This window comes from Phycodurus eques, chromosome 9, assembly GCF_024500275.1.
Source record: "Phycodurus eques isolate BA_2022a chromosome 9, UOR_Pequ_1.1, whole genome shotgun sequence".
NCBI classification, from domain to species: domain Eukaryota; kingdom Metazoa; phylum Chordata; class Actinopteri; order Syngnathiformes; family Syngnathidae; genus Phycodurus; species Phycodurus eques.
The window spans coordinates 14,786,587-14,802,431 of NC_084533.1; the positions used below are offsets into that span (position 1 = coordinate 14,786,587).

The window sequence follows — 15,845 nt, forward strand, 5'->3', positions numbered from 1 at the left end:
GATTAAGCAAAATATCCATAAACTATTCCCAGAGAATGTTGCAGAGGTGGTGTGTGGCAAAAGGAACCCATTACATTTCAGTGATGATCTCGATAGAATGCAGACGCAGGAACTTCGTTTTTCACAGTTATAGTACACTTGCATTGGACCAAATGTGGCAGTGACCTACCAACTCCAGCAGAAGAAGCTGTGGTGAAAAAACATTTTAGTTTGTGGCAATCGGCACCCGCTTTGGGACAGATGTGCTAAGGAACCAAATAGCAGGCGCTAATGTCCATGCAGTCTAACAGACTGTGCAAATTGTTGGCAACAGGTATACAAAGGGTTGCAAAATTAAACAGTGGATATTGGAGACAGGCGTTAATAGTTGAACTCTTCCACGCAAACTACATCAGCACATTAATCTGTTTATTTTTAATTTTTTTGCTTCAGACAAACAGTGAGTTCTCCTGGGAAGACCAAGCCGTTTGTATCTGTAAGGTCACTTTGTAAGGGAGTTGTAGGCAAGGAGGACCACAGCCCAGCATTTCATCTCTGTAATGAAAGTGTTTGCACACGAAACATCCCAACATGTATACCGTTTGTAAAAGAGGGTTTTGGTCATTGCAAGTGCAAAATTAAGTTTGAAGTGATGGGGGACCCAGAGAATGCCGCCCTTGGGTGACTACCCCTGTTACCCATATCAAAAACCGCCACTGCCTGCTGTTTTAGATGTATTATTTAAAGACACAAAATAAGCTAACACAGTTTGTCTCAAGTTTGATAAATCACATTGCACGTACAAAATTTATCTATTTGCATTTACTCCTGCCACAAAATGAACTGGACTGCAATTTAGCACATTTTGCACACGCAATGCTGTTTGCGACCGGGTTAGTTGATCAGCAGCCACATCTGTTTATCTGTTTTCGTGCACAATCAAGTTTATGCCTGTTTTTGCATGTGCAAAGCTTTAGTTAATCAGGCCCTCTGTGAAGTGCATTAACATCACCTACAGGACTATCACTACAGTCAGGCGGTCTGAGGCGAGGTCAGGTTATCTTTGTAAAGGCAGACTTTTTGCTCTTTTATTTCCTCTTATAAGAATTTACATGTGTACCTAATATAGTGGCCACTGAGTATACTGTATTGTCTGAATTACAAAAGATCCTAAAAGGTTAGTGACATTTTTTGATGGTAACAGCAGAAAAGTGGGATACAACTATAGGATTGCAGGCAAAAGGAACTTCATGTCAATATCAAAGCGAAAATAAACTCCCAGCATGCGTTTTGATACTTAAAAGTTGAAGTTGAGCTACATCCTCGTAATTATCCATCCATTTATTTTCTGAACCGCCTATCCTCCCAAGGGTCACAGGTGTGGTGGTGCCTATCTCAGCTGACTTTGGGCGAGAGGCAGTGTACACCATAAACTGGTCGCAAGCCAATCGCAGGGCACATATAGACAAACCATTCACACTCATATTCACACCTACGGATAGTTTAGAGACTTCATTTAACCTACCATGCATGTTTTTGGAATTATCGGAGGAAACCAGAGTACCTGGAGAAAACCCACGCAGGCATGGGGAGAACATGCACCTCGTAATTATAGCAAATGAAAACAAGAGCTCAAAAAATTCATAAATAGATTACGCTATCCTTTAAAATGTTATATTTTAAAAATAGTAATTACATAAGAAAGACTTTTGGTCAAATACACATCTGTAGGGGAAAGGAATTGTTTGCCTACAAGTGTAGCTGCAGTTTGGCATGCATACAAGTTGCCAAGCAGAATGCCTGAAAGAAACATAGCTCAACTTTCTGCCCAAAAATGTTCAAATTCCTGGCACCAATCTTGACTGTGGCCTTTTACCAACTTCTATGATGTATAGAATTAGATAGCATTATATGGCGTTATCAAAGAGAAAAAGACCTGCTGGCAATTGCTGACAATTTATGCATGTCTCAAGGATGCAGTGTTGTGACACTAACTTCTCCAAAGTGGAGCATGTTTTTGCTTATGACTTAAGGAAAAATCACTCTGAGAGAAGGACACCTTTCAGTTTCAAAAAGCCTCACATAAAAAGCCTGTGCTCACGAGGGTGTCTCATTATTTTCATTGCCTTGAGGTATCAAGTCTCAAATTGATCTCATATCTCAGCAATGACAATCTGCCGAATATGAATCAGGTGTTTGGAAATGTTCAGCAGTTGGAGCACAGCCAGCACATGACAGGCATATTGAATGACTCTTGAATATTGAATGACTCATGGGCATATTGTATGTCCTTATGCCAAGTTTGGAGAGTATCAGAATACATATAACATAATTATGCATAATTAGGTTATTTAAAAAAAAAAGGTAACTGTATTCCGTTATATCCATCCATCCATGCATCCATTTTCTACCGCTTCTCCAAGGTCGGGTCCCAGGCGCAGTAACTTTATCAGGGACGCCCAGACTTCCTTCTCCTCAGCCACTTGATCCAGCTCTTCCTTATTCCACTGTAGTCACAGAAAAAATATATAATCATATCACAGTTGTATTTAAAATTATTTTGCAGAATTGCAATTTTAATGTAGGAAAAAGCCGATTGTTGACTTGAGCTGTCGGCTTTCTTCATAGCAAGCACAACCTTGTCAAAAGACAGGAGTGCGTGGATACGTTGTTACAATATAGCTCAACAGGCCACCATGACTCCACTCGCATATTATGAGTAAGCCGGGTAATCAATTCTGCCATTTGAGTTACGGAATCTCACATTAGCTCTAAAGTTATGTTGACAAGAAAAGACCAACAGCAGCGCAACATGTCCTCAAATTGAAAAATGTTAAATTTGAGAGCGGCGTTGCCTTGACGTCAGAATTTGTATCCAATAGGAAAGGGGCCGGCAGAGCGATTTCAGAGTGCTAACAGCATTAGCCCAACAAGCAGGAAAAACCCTGTCACTTCCTGGTTGGCTGCTACGTAAGCACTTCCAAATATGAGCAAGGTTGCACAGGGGCGCTGTCGTACTTGCGCGTTGCCCCACGGTGAACACCAACAAAAAACAAGTACCGTGTGAAAAGGCTTTTATTCGTGAAAGTCTTCACTTCCCGTCACAAATCACCCACAGCTTTACTGTTTAAACACCATATTCCCAATATAAGTTGCTAAACGTGTCACTGGGAATAAAAAAAACAAAGGTTGCGAAACACTTAACATTATCATCCTATCATAAACACAGGGGTGGGAGGAGGTGTGTGTGTATATGTTTGAGCAGACAGAAATGACTAGACAATTGCTTATTTAAAAAAAAAATATATATATATATATATATATATATATATATATATATATATATACACACTGTGATTGGCTGGCAACCAGTTCAGGGTGTACCCCGCCTCCTGCCCGATGATAGCTGGGATAGGCTCCAGCACGCCCGCGACCTTAGTGAGGAGAAGCGGCTCAGAAAATGGATGGATGGATGGATGGCATATTTGGTATTGGAATTATCCAAAAGTAATTTAAATCTCTGTAAGTGATACGCATGCGCACAAAACACAATGCCATGTTTTGCAAGCAAAAAAAACACAACACGTTGTGTTTATGGAGGTAAATATGCCCCCTCCTCCTTACCTATTTGTGGCAGTTTCACAGATTTTGTGCTTGAGCTGGTCATCTGGCGATGAACCGTCCCCCATGTACAGTAAAAATCAGTTCTAAAGCATCGACTTTTTGCCACTGACTGTTTTCTGCTCCTTTGTCTCCCATTGTTTTTCGCAGGTTTCTGTGTTGTAGCCTTTTTAAGACGTAGAGGTCGGATGAGGGCAACCTGAGCGTCCATACTGCAATTGCGTCAGATACATATCCGATTTACAGCCACAAACAAAAGAGGCAGCCCTAATCAGAATACATTTTACAAGTAACCAGCCCAGCCCTGCCTAATGCGCAGGGAAGCATATCACCCTATTGCCAGTGGCTGTTAGCCAAAGTGTGCTCCATCAAAAATACTTTCACTGGGGGACACTGAACAAGTGGACCGAAGCTTTCAAATCTCCAATTCGTCCTGTGTGAAGTGTAATGCAATGAGATCTCAACAGCAAAGTGCAGACAATTGCCCCGCTGGATAAAGTGGAAACTGTAAGATCACATTTCTGTCAACTTCCACATTGGAAAAAAATGTAGACAATAGAAATTTGAAGCCATCAAACTGTACCCCTTATAAAAGTAAATAAACCGTGCAGGCAAAGCTTCACAGCGTCATGCACAGTTGCAGTTTTTGTGCGACTTTAGAGGCATATCTTTACTTGTTAATGTCTTATTCCACTGTATCATCTTAGTATTTTATGTTAGAAGCTAATAAAAAAAAAAACACCTTGCACTGTTTACAAATTGTTATCTTCATTAACGTCGTTAACACTGCAGGCGTGTGTGTATGTTTGGGATGTACATTGTTGATTGTACTTTGTTTAGCTTTGTAAAATAGCCTCGTAAAATATTAGAAACAGCTCTCAGTATGATACAGTGCAGTTCCACACCACTTTGAATTACAACCACGAAATCGATACCTCTCTGACAATGTTAATCAAAACTGAGCATTTGATATTTTGATACAGTTATCATATTAAATCTTAATACATTTTCCATGGTGTTTCAAATGTTAGGACGATGATTATCATATTTTGTTCCTCTTAGTCCAGACATTGATAGTAATCATGGTACAGCTTACACAGAAGGGTTAGGTTTCCAAATTAGTGCTAAAATGACAACAGAATTACAAACTGAAAGCAATCATGCTTTTTATTCATTCATTCATTCATTTTCTGAGGCGCTTCTCCTCACTAGGGTCGCGGGCGTGCTGGAGCCAATGCCAGCTGTCATCGGGCAGGAGGCGGGGTACACCCTGAACTGGTTGCCAGCCAATCGCAGGGCACATAGGAACAAACAACCATTCGCACTCACAGTCATGCCTACGGGCAATTTAGAGTCTCCAATTCATGCATGTTTTTGGGATGTGGGAGGAAACCGGAGTGCCCGGAGAAAACCCACGCAGGCACGGACGGGGAGAACATGCAAACTCCACACAGGCGGGGCCAGGAATTGAACCCGGGTCCTCAGAACTGTGAGGCTGACGCTCTAACCAGTCGGTCATCGTGCCGCCTCATGCTTTTTATACTTGACCAAATCATGTTTCATCATCACATGGATGATTGTTTCTGTGTATGGGTTTGAGTATGAGTATCTATGAGTGTGTATGAGTCTCTTGTATCATGTTTTATAAAACTACAATTATCACATAAAGTTGTGGATGAACACTCCTCTCTCATCTGTGCTACAAATAAAGGTGTAAAAAAATATTGTAAAAAAACAAAAAATTGTAAATCATAAAACATATACAGATGAATTAAACACCTAGGGAAATTATTTTCAAAAGCCCAGTTCCTAACTAATTTTAAAAAAGTAAAAAAATCATGTTGATTGTTGAATCTACACAATACAGTAGTTCCACCTTTTGAATTGTACTATCCATCCATTTTCAACACCGCTTATTCTGGTTAGGGTCGCAGGGCACTGGAGCCTATCCCAGCTGACTTCGGGCGAAAGGCGGACTACATCCTGATCTGGTCGCCAGTCAGTCACAGGGCACATGAATTGTACTCCTGAATTAAATTGTTTTCCACAATATTCAAATTCATTGCAAATTGCAAATCCTCATTGCAAATGCAATCAACACTGAAATTGCCAATGAGATATACTGTACATCATTGTCAGGCCTCATGATACGGTAATGTCTCATTTTGTCCTCATCCATAATATGGATAATATGGATTCCATATGCCTGAGAGGAGTGTGAGATGTGTACAAGCTGATGCGGAGGCTATCATTATCAGAGCCGCTTCTTGTCTTGCAGCACAGCCGGCCGGCAGTGAAAAGGTCAAAGCTGGAGGAGAACGTGAAGCTGTAGCTCTACATTTAGGGCTCTTTGTGTGCCTGGTAAACTACATGAGGGTGAACTCAAGGTCGTCATAGTTGTTGTCTGTCCTCATCAGGCTTTTAAGAAAAACTTCACACTAGAAACAAGACAGCCCCCGTGGATCAATTTTCAAGAGGCTATGAAAAAGAGGAACTGTATTATAGAGGGGGCAGACACACTAAACACTTTTCCTTACTCCTGTGTCGCTGTGAAAGGGAATAATTGGTTAGCAGGTTTATGTTTGTAGGTGTTCGAGATTAAAATCAACAGGAATCAATTCAGGGAGAATGGAGATGGCATAAACTGGATTTAAATTAGCTGTCCCCTTCAGAAAAACGCCAATTTTAAGGGAAATAGGAGCAAAATTGCATTTGGTTTGCTAAACCAGTGCTGACAATTGCATGTGTTCCCAGGGATTGAAGGTTGATCTTTCCCACTTTTGACAACAATAGGAAGTCAATACTCAAATGAAAGCACAAAGAAGAGAATCATGTTCTCATTGACTCCATTAACAGATAGTTATCATTCCCTGCAGTTGCTGAGTTTTTTGTTTGTTTGTGTGTTTGTTTTTTTCAGTCAGCAGTGTCTTTCATTAAAGGAGTTGACTGTCAGGCTGGCTGTGCTCCAAGCTAAGGTTGTCGCATGCCACCACTGCCAGTCTGAGAGCGAACTGCAGGCAGGCAGGGGACCGGGGCTTTTGGCTGGCTCGCTCCAGCGCACGTGTGATGAGGCTTATGGCCAAAGTCAAGGTTAGGACGATAAAAAAGGAGGACTCTAGCAAAAATGAGGCGAACATTTACAGTGGAAAGGGGATGCGTTATTGTAAAAGAGCCATTAAAATATGCACACTGATGGATTCTGATAGCCACCTTGGTCTGACATCCTGCGGTGCTTCGAGTTTAATGCCATAACGATGGGGAAGTTGTCACAGAACACTGACTCTCCCGAACGGCTTGACAGTGAACAATGTGCTCACCTAAATTGCACTGCTCTCTGGATAAAACCAAAAGTTAAGTCCTGGGTGGACAGGTTGTAAAGAAAGAAGCGGTTTGTTAAGTTTATAAGGGTACCCCATTAAAGCTGTGACAACTTTAAATTGTTTGCTGTAGTCCAGAGCGCACAAGTTCGATCAAGAGCCGCATCGAGAAGGAGAAAGGCGGAAATGCTGGATGAAAGATGATGGCTTATTGTCATGATGCAATTTATTTAGTGAGCCGCTAAAACAAAAGCAATACTGCAATGGCATTCAGGAAAGCGCACACCATTAACAAAACCGATTTGTGTTAGTTTTTCTACATGGCAAGCTATGACCTGGTTCATGGGGTTTCACAGAAGACGACAAGACAATCGTTGCCCGTTACCATATCACGGTTAATTTTTTTGCGGTTTCACTGTATCTTGGAAATTTAAATCATACATATCTAATTTTAGATGGCAACATTTTCACTATGTTGCAGGATTTCATTGTGATTTTTCCATATGGACAGTTACTGCAGACTCACGTGGGAGTAAGCATGAGCCAGGAGGAAAGGGGCAGTGAATATCCAAAGTCAACACTTAAAAGGAAGCGGAACTACAATGTGTCGACTGCAAAACAGAACTGGCTTACCAACTAAACTTCTCAAGCTAATTTATTTTAGCCTACCACTGCTAGTTAGGATGAATGGTAATCCCTCCACAGGTGGCCGAGGATAAACATAGCCGCCGGTGCGCTGTCAATCACTTTATTGAACAAACGGTAAGAAAACAAAAACATAAGCCCATTCATTCACGAGGTATCGATGCCATTTGAAACAATTGCTTCGTAGCATGAGCAAAGGTTTTTTTCAAACTGTCCGAAGAGGCAACACCTTACTTAGATTTACTAGCTTCATAACAAAGTTTTTAAAAAACCTTTTCACATGACTGTTTGTTATGATTGAAATGGAAAAAAAGAGGACAAATTAAGCCTTACACACGTGCGCACGCGTAATTATGAAACAACAATGATGATATGTGATGTCAACTGTCAAAAAACCTTTCTTATTATTCCCAGTGACAAGTTTAGCAGCTGGTATTGGTAATGAAATGAGTTTACATAGTAAAGCAGTGGGTGATTTGTGACGGGATATTGAAACATCACCTTACAAAGTGCGCCCGCAGGGTGAGCCAGCTGCTACCCTCCATAGCCTCACCAGCAGTCCTGAGGACTTTGACAGATCACAGTTTTCTTTGTGAATGTTATAAAAAATATATATATAAGTCCTCCACTGAATACGAGCCAAACAGTCCCTCTGAGTTGGTTTTAAACTGGTCATTTTGGTTGGCCAACAAAAAAAACTTTCCCTGCGGTCCTTTGATGTCCATTGTGACTATTTAGCCACTTGTTGTGCTGCTAAACTCCGGAAAGGTTTGCTTGGCCAACTAGTTTGAAAGCGCCAAGGGCTCAAATCAACTACCGGCCTCTCTCCCTGCATTAAAAATGTAATCTTGCAAAATAATCTAATTGTTTTTGTAAATGTACCTGTAATGTGATTGCACGTTTTTTTCTTAACGCTACCGAATTACAGTTACATCTTTTTTTAATCCCAATTATGTAACGCTGATACATGTAAATTGTAACTCCTCAAGACAACCAACAACAAACAGAGTTTAAAACAATACATCTTGCTCTCAAGTTTGGTGTTCCTTAGTAACGAATCACGTCTTATTCTATCAGTCTTAAAAAAAAGTTTGAGAAACCCTGCCATAAAATCATATTTGGATAGGTTTGGTGTAGAAGAATATGAGTCCTTACTTCAACCGTATCGTTAATCTTGTCAAACATCTTCCCATGAGAATGTAAGCTGTTATAACTGCAAAATACAACTTAATTTCCCGTGATTGTATTGGCCATGTATCCTATTACTTTAGTCCATTTCTTGTTTAACTTTTCAAAGGTTGTCATGCCAAAAAAGGAACAAAGCAATAATGCTAATGTTGCTATAAACTTGCTTTGCAGTGTCTGTAAAGAGCAAACTAAGACACAGATGTTATGTTTCTATAGTGTATATCATGCACAGAATCATCAGAATCATCATCTTTATTTGCCAAGTATGTCCAAAAAACACACAAGGAATTTGTCTCCAGTAGTTGGAGGCACTCTAGTACAACAGACAGACAGTATATGTTATGCTCCTCAATAAGTGTTGTGCAGCATGCTATGCATGTACAGTACCGCGCATATGTTGTGCAATAGTGTCATGACCACATGAATTATGACTGTCACTGATCAACAAAATAATCCACAGTGGGAGGAAAATTTAGGGTAAAATCAGCGTGATTGGTAGCACAGTGACGGAAAGGCCTAGAACAGCACTTACTATTTTCAGACAGGCTGCGTGGGTTGAAACACACTTTTATGCTGCAAAGGTGTGATATTTTCAAAGCAGACCGGGAGCCACAGTACAGCTCACTGTCTCACTGTAAATTGCTTTAAATATGTCATTTTCTCCCCTTCTAGTTCTCCTTTCTGTCCAACAGTGGCTTTCTGCACAATGACTTCAAAGTGAGCAGAACAGTCAATGATGTTCTTCGTGATTCTCTCTCATTATCAGCGCCACCTCAATTAATTTCTGCAACTTCTCTTTTGTTCTTCCACAGGCCATATTTTGCTTTACTTATTTGTGTAGTCGCTTATATAATGTGCAACACTTTTATTGTTCATGTCATGGATGTTTGACTGTACTGATGTTGTTCTCCCATAGGTTGTGGCCCTGGGGAAGAACAGTCGTGGCTACCACTATATTCTGTCCAATCTTGTAAGTAATAATCGAGATGCTCCAGGGCATAGAACCTGCGGTTGGCTGTATGCCAGACATCCATGGTTCTTATTAGCACACACCCAAAACAGATTAGACTTTTGCATTAAATGGTTCACATTTTGTCTACTATCTTATCAGTAACAATATGGCCCTAGGACAACATAGTGCAAGTCATAATAAATGGGAATGTGCAATATAAATAGCCCAATAGGAAATAGAACTAGCAGTAAACATTTTAGTTGCCTGTGGAGGACAACATTTTACCTGAAGCCCACTCACTCAAGATATGAGAAATATTCATTTGCACAAGTTTGAGTGTTCCCACACTGTTTTTCCAGACTGAGCACGTGATTTTGTAGCATTCACATACAATGCTGCACCTACAAAACCACAACTTCACCTTAAAAAGTATAAGTCCGTGTATTCGCTGCAGGATGACTGATCAGATTTTAGGAGTTTTTTTTTTTTTTTATGCATTAGGCTGTATATTACTTCATATAAATATTGGATTTGAATTATTCAAGTGACACAACCAGGCCTCTTCCAAATGTGTATAGAATTGGATATAAATTGAATACCTGTCATTGTGACTGCAGCGTAAACAGACTGATCAGATACACTGTTAATCCGAGCATTATGGGCCTGATTTACTATGGTGTGGTTGAAGTTTATTGTCATTCCTCAATATATGTGGAGCATACAGAGGTCCGAAATGACTTATCCAGCAGGTTACTGTAACAGAAACAATATTTAAAAAAAAAACATGCTCTTTGTTGTATGAAGAGCTTACAGATCCAAGAGGAGGTCTGGAGTCTCCCTTCTCCAGTTGATTATATATGTTGCAATCACAGCGTACATGATGTCGCTCAGCTCAGCTCCCCTCGCCATTCCTCCAGTTATAGGGCACCATCATAAGAAGTCCACCAGCTCTGAAATTTCTGCGGCAGTTGTAAGAGTGCTGCCTATCAATACACATAAGCATAAAGTGGCGACAGTCGAACAGCGCCGACATTCCCCTCATCAGAAACGGTGCGGCTGCAAGCCTGCTGCTAAGAGGGTGCAACCGTCAAGCACCGACATTCTCCTTCAATTACTGTCCTGTTGCCGCTGTAAACCGTCCGCCACGCGTCCACACGAGGGACAACAAACACCAAATGATGAAAACGACAAAAATACAACAAACAAACAACGGAACTCTTGAAGACCGATGGCTATGTCACAGAGCCATCTTGGAAAGGTTCTCAAATTGCGGGTGTTAAATTTCTTGTTCACTCCAACAGCTCGGGCGCCCTGTCGGTGTGCGGGTTGCTTGTGATCTACGAAGACTGCAATCCTACTAAAACAGAAAATCTATCGCCTATTATTTTAGGGCAGCCAAAAACCTCATGAAAAAACGTTGGACAGAACACATAATAAACTGCTCTGAGGCCAGCACTAATTATCACAGTGTGCTGTATTGACCCAGATGCAAGGAAATGCACAGTCAAAAGGAGTTTTGTCAAAGGTGATATGGCATGACTCCTTCTTGTGCATGGCTCCAAGACAGGGTCTTAGATCCTTCAGAAGATCCAAAATTACATTGTTGAACAAACAATATATCACAATAATCTTTGTTTCTGGCAAACTGTTTACACAAGCAAATTTGTTTCTCCACCGCTTCTCATTTTGCCTGCACTCCAGTGGCACTGCTGTGCAAAACTAGCCAGCAAAATTCAACTCTGTTTTGATAAATCACATTGCGCATGTTAACTGACACTATTCTCATATATACCTCCCAGAACGCATGCCCGGTTAGTAAATCAGCTTTGACATCGGTTTGCTATGTCAACCTTGGATCCATAACCTAAACACACATGTCTACCCAACATAGGTTGAATAAAAAAATAAAATAAAATAAACTGCAGTAAAAGAACAGTGGAAGTACAGGCCATTAAATAAAGTCTAAATATATTTATTATTGTTAAGTTACATGTTTTCACCCCCGGTGTTGACACTCATGTCGATGTAGAGATGTACGATATAAGACACTTGAAAATACATTGAAGTAAACAAACAAACAAACAAAAAAACAGTTCTCGGAGCTCCACTGGAACTGGACACTTCTACATGTTGTGTAATTCAAACCTTAGAAGATATCTTTTTAGAACGAAGACAACAAAATTTGAAAACAAATATTTAAACATCTGACAAAGTCCACTAACTTAATTATCTGCTGGAATGCTGTTTAACTGGTATCAAGTTGTGCTGTGCAAACACATTGCTTTCACCTTGCCGACAGTGTGAGCTTCTACAGTAAATAAAATGCACATTGCACGCTGCCAAATGACACCAACATTTTTGTAGTGTTACGCCTCGAGACTTATAATTAAAGGGAACAACCCTATTTCCCCTCTTTCTCATCTCAGGGATTTTCTAATGTGAGTTTGGACAAAGTGTTTGCTGGAGGAGCCAACATTTCAGGCTTTCAAATAGTCAACCCTGAGAACCCCATTGTGCAGCAGTTTATGCAGCGCTGGGAGCGGCTAGATGAAAGAGAATTCCCAGAAGCCCGGAATGCTCCTCTGAAGGTACTTTGATTGGAAGCCCTTTCACTGTGCATGCAAAGTAAAATGATCACTCCCTCTGAAGTTATCTGTTTTTTCTTTCTTTCCGATCATCCTCTGTTTGCCTTTGTCATTATGTTTACTTCCCACTCTTTACTTCCTCCACTTTGCATCCCCCCCAACAATCAATATATCGATAAGCAGTGTCAGGCAAGGTGATATCATGGCTTCAATTTACATCAAATTAAACGATGAGCAAGAAAGAAATGGATTTTGAATGGCATTTAATTAGATTTTGTCATGCTGCAGTGATCCAAATAAAAAACAAGTTCCCCAAGCCGTCGCTGGGGAAAAGGTCAGGCTAAATTAAAGGGGACGTGCATGGGGAATAAGATCACATATTGATGCGCTGGCCCCATGCAAATTATGCACTAAAAGTTTTGAAAGAGGTTCTGACCACACAACTAGAAGTTCTAATCAAATATGTGTGATTAGATTGCTGAGATAAATACATTCATGTAGTCCTCTTTTAGCGTCAGAGTACTCAAATCTCTTTTACTCTGTCCTCATACGCTTATTCAGCTTCCTGAGCAACTGAATAATCTGAGTCTTGCTCAAGGATACTTCAGTAGGATGAGAGGGAAGTGGGAGTCAAACCAGAAACCATTTAGTTCCATCACCTGCCTGCGGTCTTGACTTTTGAGACAAATGACAAAGGAATAATGTGACATGATTTTTTTTTTCAATTGATTGATTTTATTGAACATATAAACACAAGAGTCATTCATAATAACAAAATTTTATTTCAAACAAAGGAAAAGAACATTAATTGATGTCTTCATTCATCACAGTTTAAATGTTCAAAGGGAGTGGGAAGAAGTAAAATAAAAAAAACACTCTAGGCTATACCCTTGTTCTCTATAAATTTTGACTCATATCATGTTAGGTTATTCATGTGCCGTGATTTATCCCAAAAGCAAAGAAACAAAACAAAAAACATGCCCCTGTATGCACTTAATAATATTATAATATACTTATAATCTTATGAATGAGCTCAACTAGTAGACCCTTATACCGTGTATACATTATATAAAATTACACATTTACTTATATATATATATATATATATATATATATATATATATATACGTACATGCATATGTCTCATCGACATAAAAATCATTTGACCCTTCCACATTTATACAGCCCTATATTTTCATTGCACTCAAGCTAACACATCTAGAAGTTCCAATATTTCTGCAGTTTCTCATGTTTATACCTGAGTTTTGCATGTTTTAGTATTATATTTTTAAACCTCTTCTTGAACACCCCGAGTCATTCGCACCTTTTCAATTCAATTTTTTTTTGTAAACACACCCTCAAGCCATAACACCTCTCTCTAATTCCAATGCCAATGGGCCCCACACATCTCATGTTTTAACATACCTAATTGTTGCGTCGGGGAAAGAAAGCTATTCACCTTCTCTGGCAATACAAAGTCAGAGATGGAATGCAAAATCAGTAATACAAGCTTGCTGTGTTGTCGTGTGTTTTTTTTTCTTTGATTACAGTACACTTCAGCACTGACACATGATGCCATCCTGGTGATAGCAGAGGCCTTCCGGTACCTGCGGCGCCAACGTGTGGACGTCTCTCGTCGTGGCAGTGCCGGAGACTGTCTTGCCAATCCCGCTGTACCTTGGAGCCAAGGCATCGATATCGAGAGAGCTCTCAAAACGGTAGGGTAGGAAGGACAAGAGGAAGAGGAGGATAGCGGGTGAGCAAATAAGTGGGAAAAAATGGCCGGAAGAAGCGAAGCAGCGATAGCAAACGAGCAAGATAAAGATGGAAAGTGACAGAGAGAAGGAAAGCGACCGTGGAGCTGTTCTGCTGCCGCTGCCTCCAGATATCTTTGCGCAAAGCTCACTCAAATTCAGACCCTCATTACCATAAAACTACATCTTTTATTAAAACGAATCCAGTTCATCATTTGATTAACGGACTGTGCACACTCCAGTAGCTCCAAGGACATGAGCAGTGTAATACCAGCTATATATGCAAAGTGATCTCTGTCTGTGTGTGTGTGTCACATGACAGGTCCAAGTGCAGGGGATGACTGGCAACATCCAGTTTGACAACTATGGCCGTCGGACCAACTACACCATAGATGTGTATGAGATGAAAATAGGTGGGCCAAGGAAGGTAAGAACAAAGGCCTCTATCATTCCAAATAAGATGATCAGAAATTTTTTCCCCCCCACATTATTAATAACCTGGGATAGGAATCCTTGATGGAAAATTAACAATCAATTGATCGGTTAATTTTTGGGATTTTGGCAGATATTATCTGAGCAGGGCCCAGTACAGATTGCATCGAGTGAGTGAGCTGTGAAATCTAAATTCTGTTTTCATTCTAGATGGCAAAAAATACAATTAATATAGATGTCTTTATTTAAAGAAAACCAATCTTTTTTTTTTCTTTTTTTTTTAACAATTGTTTTTAAACAAAAACAGAAGAAGGCAACAACAGCATATAAATATACATGTTCAGTAGTAGCAGAAAGAAGTAAAAAACATACCGGGTCCTACCTGTAATTCTGAGTACAGATTTGATTTAGATAATAATAATAAAACAGGAAGCTATACATATAAAATATACTCTAAGTATCCCAAAAATGGGTCCATGTAAGGTAATAAATTTGAAACACTCAAATATTAAATGCCACCATTAGCTTACTGGAGCTTACAGGTCAACCTAAATGTAAAAACAAGGAAAGCCTGTTGACCTACTTGGCTAATCTGGTGAAGACTCACTTCAGAGAGCAAAAGCACAAAGGATTTAGGACCACTACAAAGCATTTAATTTCAATAATGTTCAGTTTTATAAAGTTTTGTGAGCACCACGATTTGATTTCTTGTAAACAACCAGAGAGGGAGCCGGGTGATTATGTGGCGTTAGGTTCTGTGGATAGGTAGAGGTGGGTGTCATCCGCACACCAATGAAAATTTATGTTGAATTCATGCCAGACCTGACCAAGAGGAAGTAAGTAGATTATGAACAGAAGCGGCCCGACAATGAGGCCTTGAGTAACACCACGAGTAACATGAAATGAGTGGCATTTGAGCTGACTGAATTTAGTGAAATTATGTTTTGTTATTCTTCCGACCACAAACTAGTTTGGAGTGAATCGACTGCACCTTAGCTGGTCACAGTCAGGACACACTCAGTTTTGACTCAGTTGCATCAAGACAGGATTAATCAAAATAATTTCCAAACAGGCGACATGGTGGCCGACTGGTTAGAGCGTCTGCCTCACAGTTCTGAGGTCCGGGGTTCAATCCCCGGCCCCGCCTGTGTGGAGTTTGCATGTTCTCCCCGTGCCTGCGTGGGTTTTCTCCGGGCACTCCGGTTTCCTCCCACATCCCAAAAACATGCATGGTAGGTTAATTGACAACTCTAAATTGCCTGTAGGTGTGAATGTGAGTGCGAATAATGGTTGTTTGTTTGTATGTGCCCTGCAATTGGCTGGCAACCAGGGTGTTCCCCGCCTCCTGCCCGATGTTGGCTGGGATAGGCTC

The 15,845-nt window shown here is 40.4% G+C and overlaps 1 protein-coding gene across 6 annotated transcripts in view; it reads left to right on the forward strand.

Moving 5' to 3' along the window:
• LOC133407804 (glutamate receptor 3) overlaps positions 1–15,845 on the forward strand; it is a 122,198-nt gene that overhangs the window by 76,879 nt on the left and 29,474 nt on the right. For all 6 annotated transcript variants that reach the window (XR_009769214.1, XM_061686057.1, XM_061686058.1 and 3 more), the window contains exons 5-8: positions 9,667–9,720; positions 12,129–12,290; positions 13,838–14,005; positions 14,364–14,468. Coding sequence is in view for 5 of the 6 variants with exons in the window: in XM_061686057.1 (XP_061542041.1) it covers positions 9,667–9,720; positions 12,129–12,290; positions 13,838–14,005; positions 14,364–14,468 (489 nt within the window). In the remaining variant the exon portion in view is untranslated. The remainder of the gene's footprint in view (positions 1–9,666; positions 9,721–12,128; positions 12,291–13,837; positions 14,006–14,363; positions 14,469–15,845) is intronic.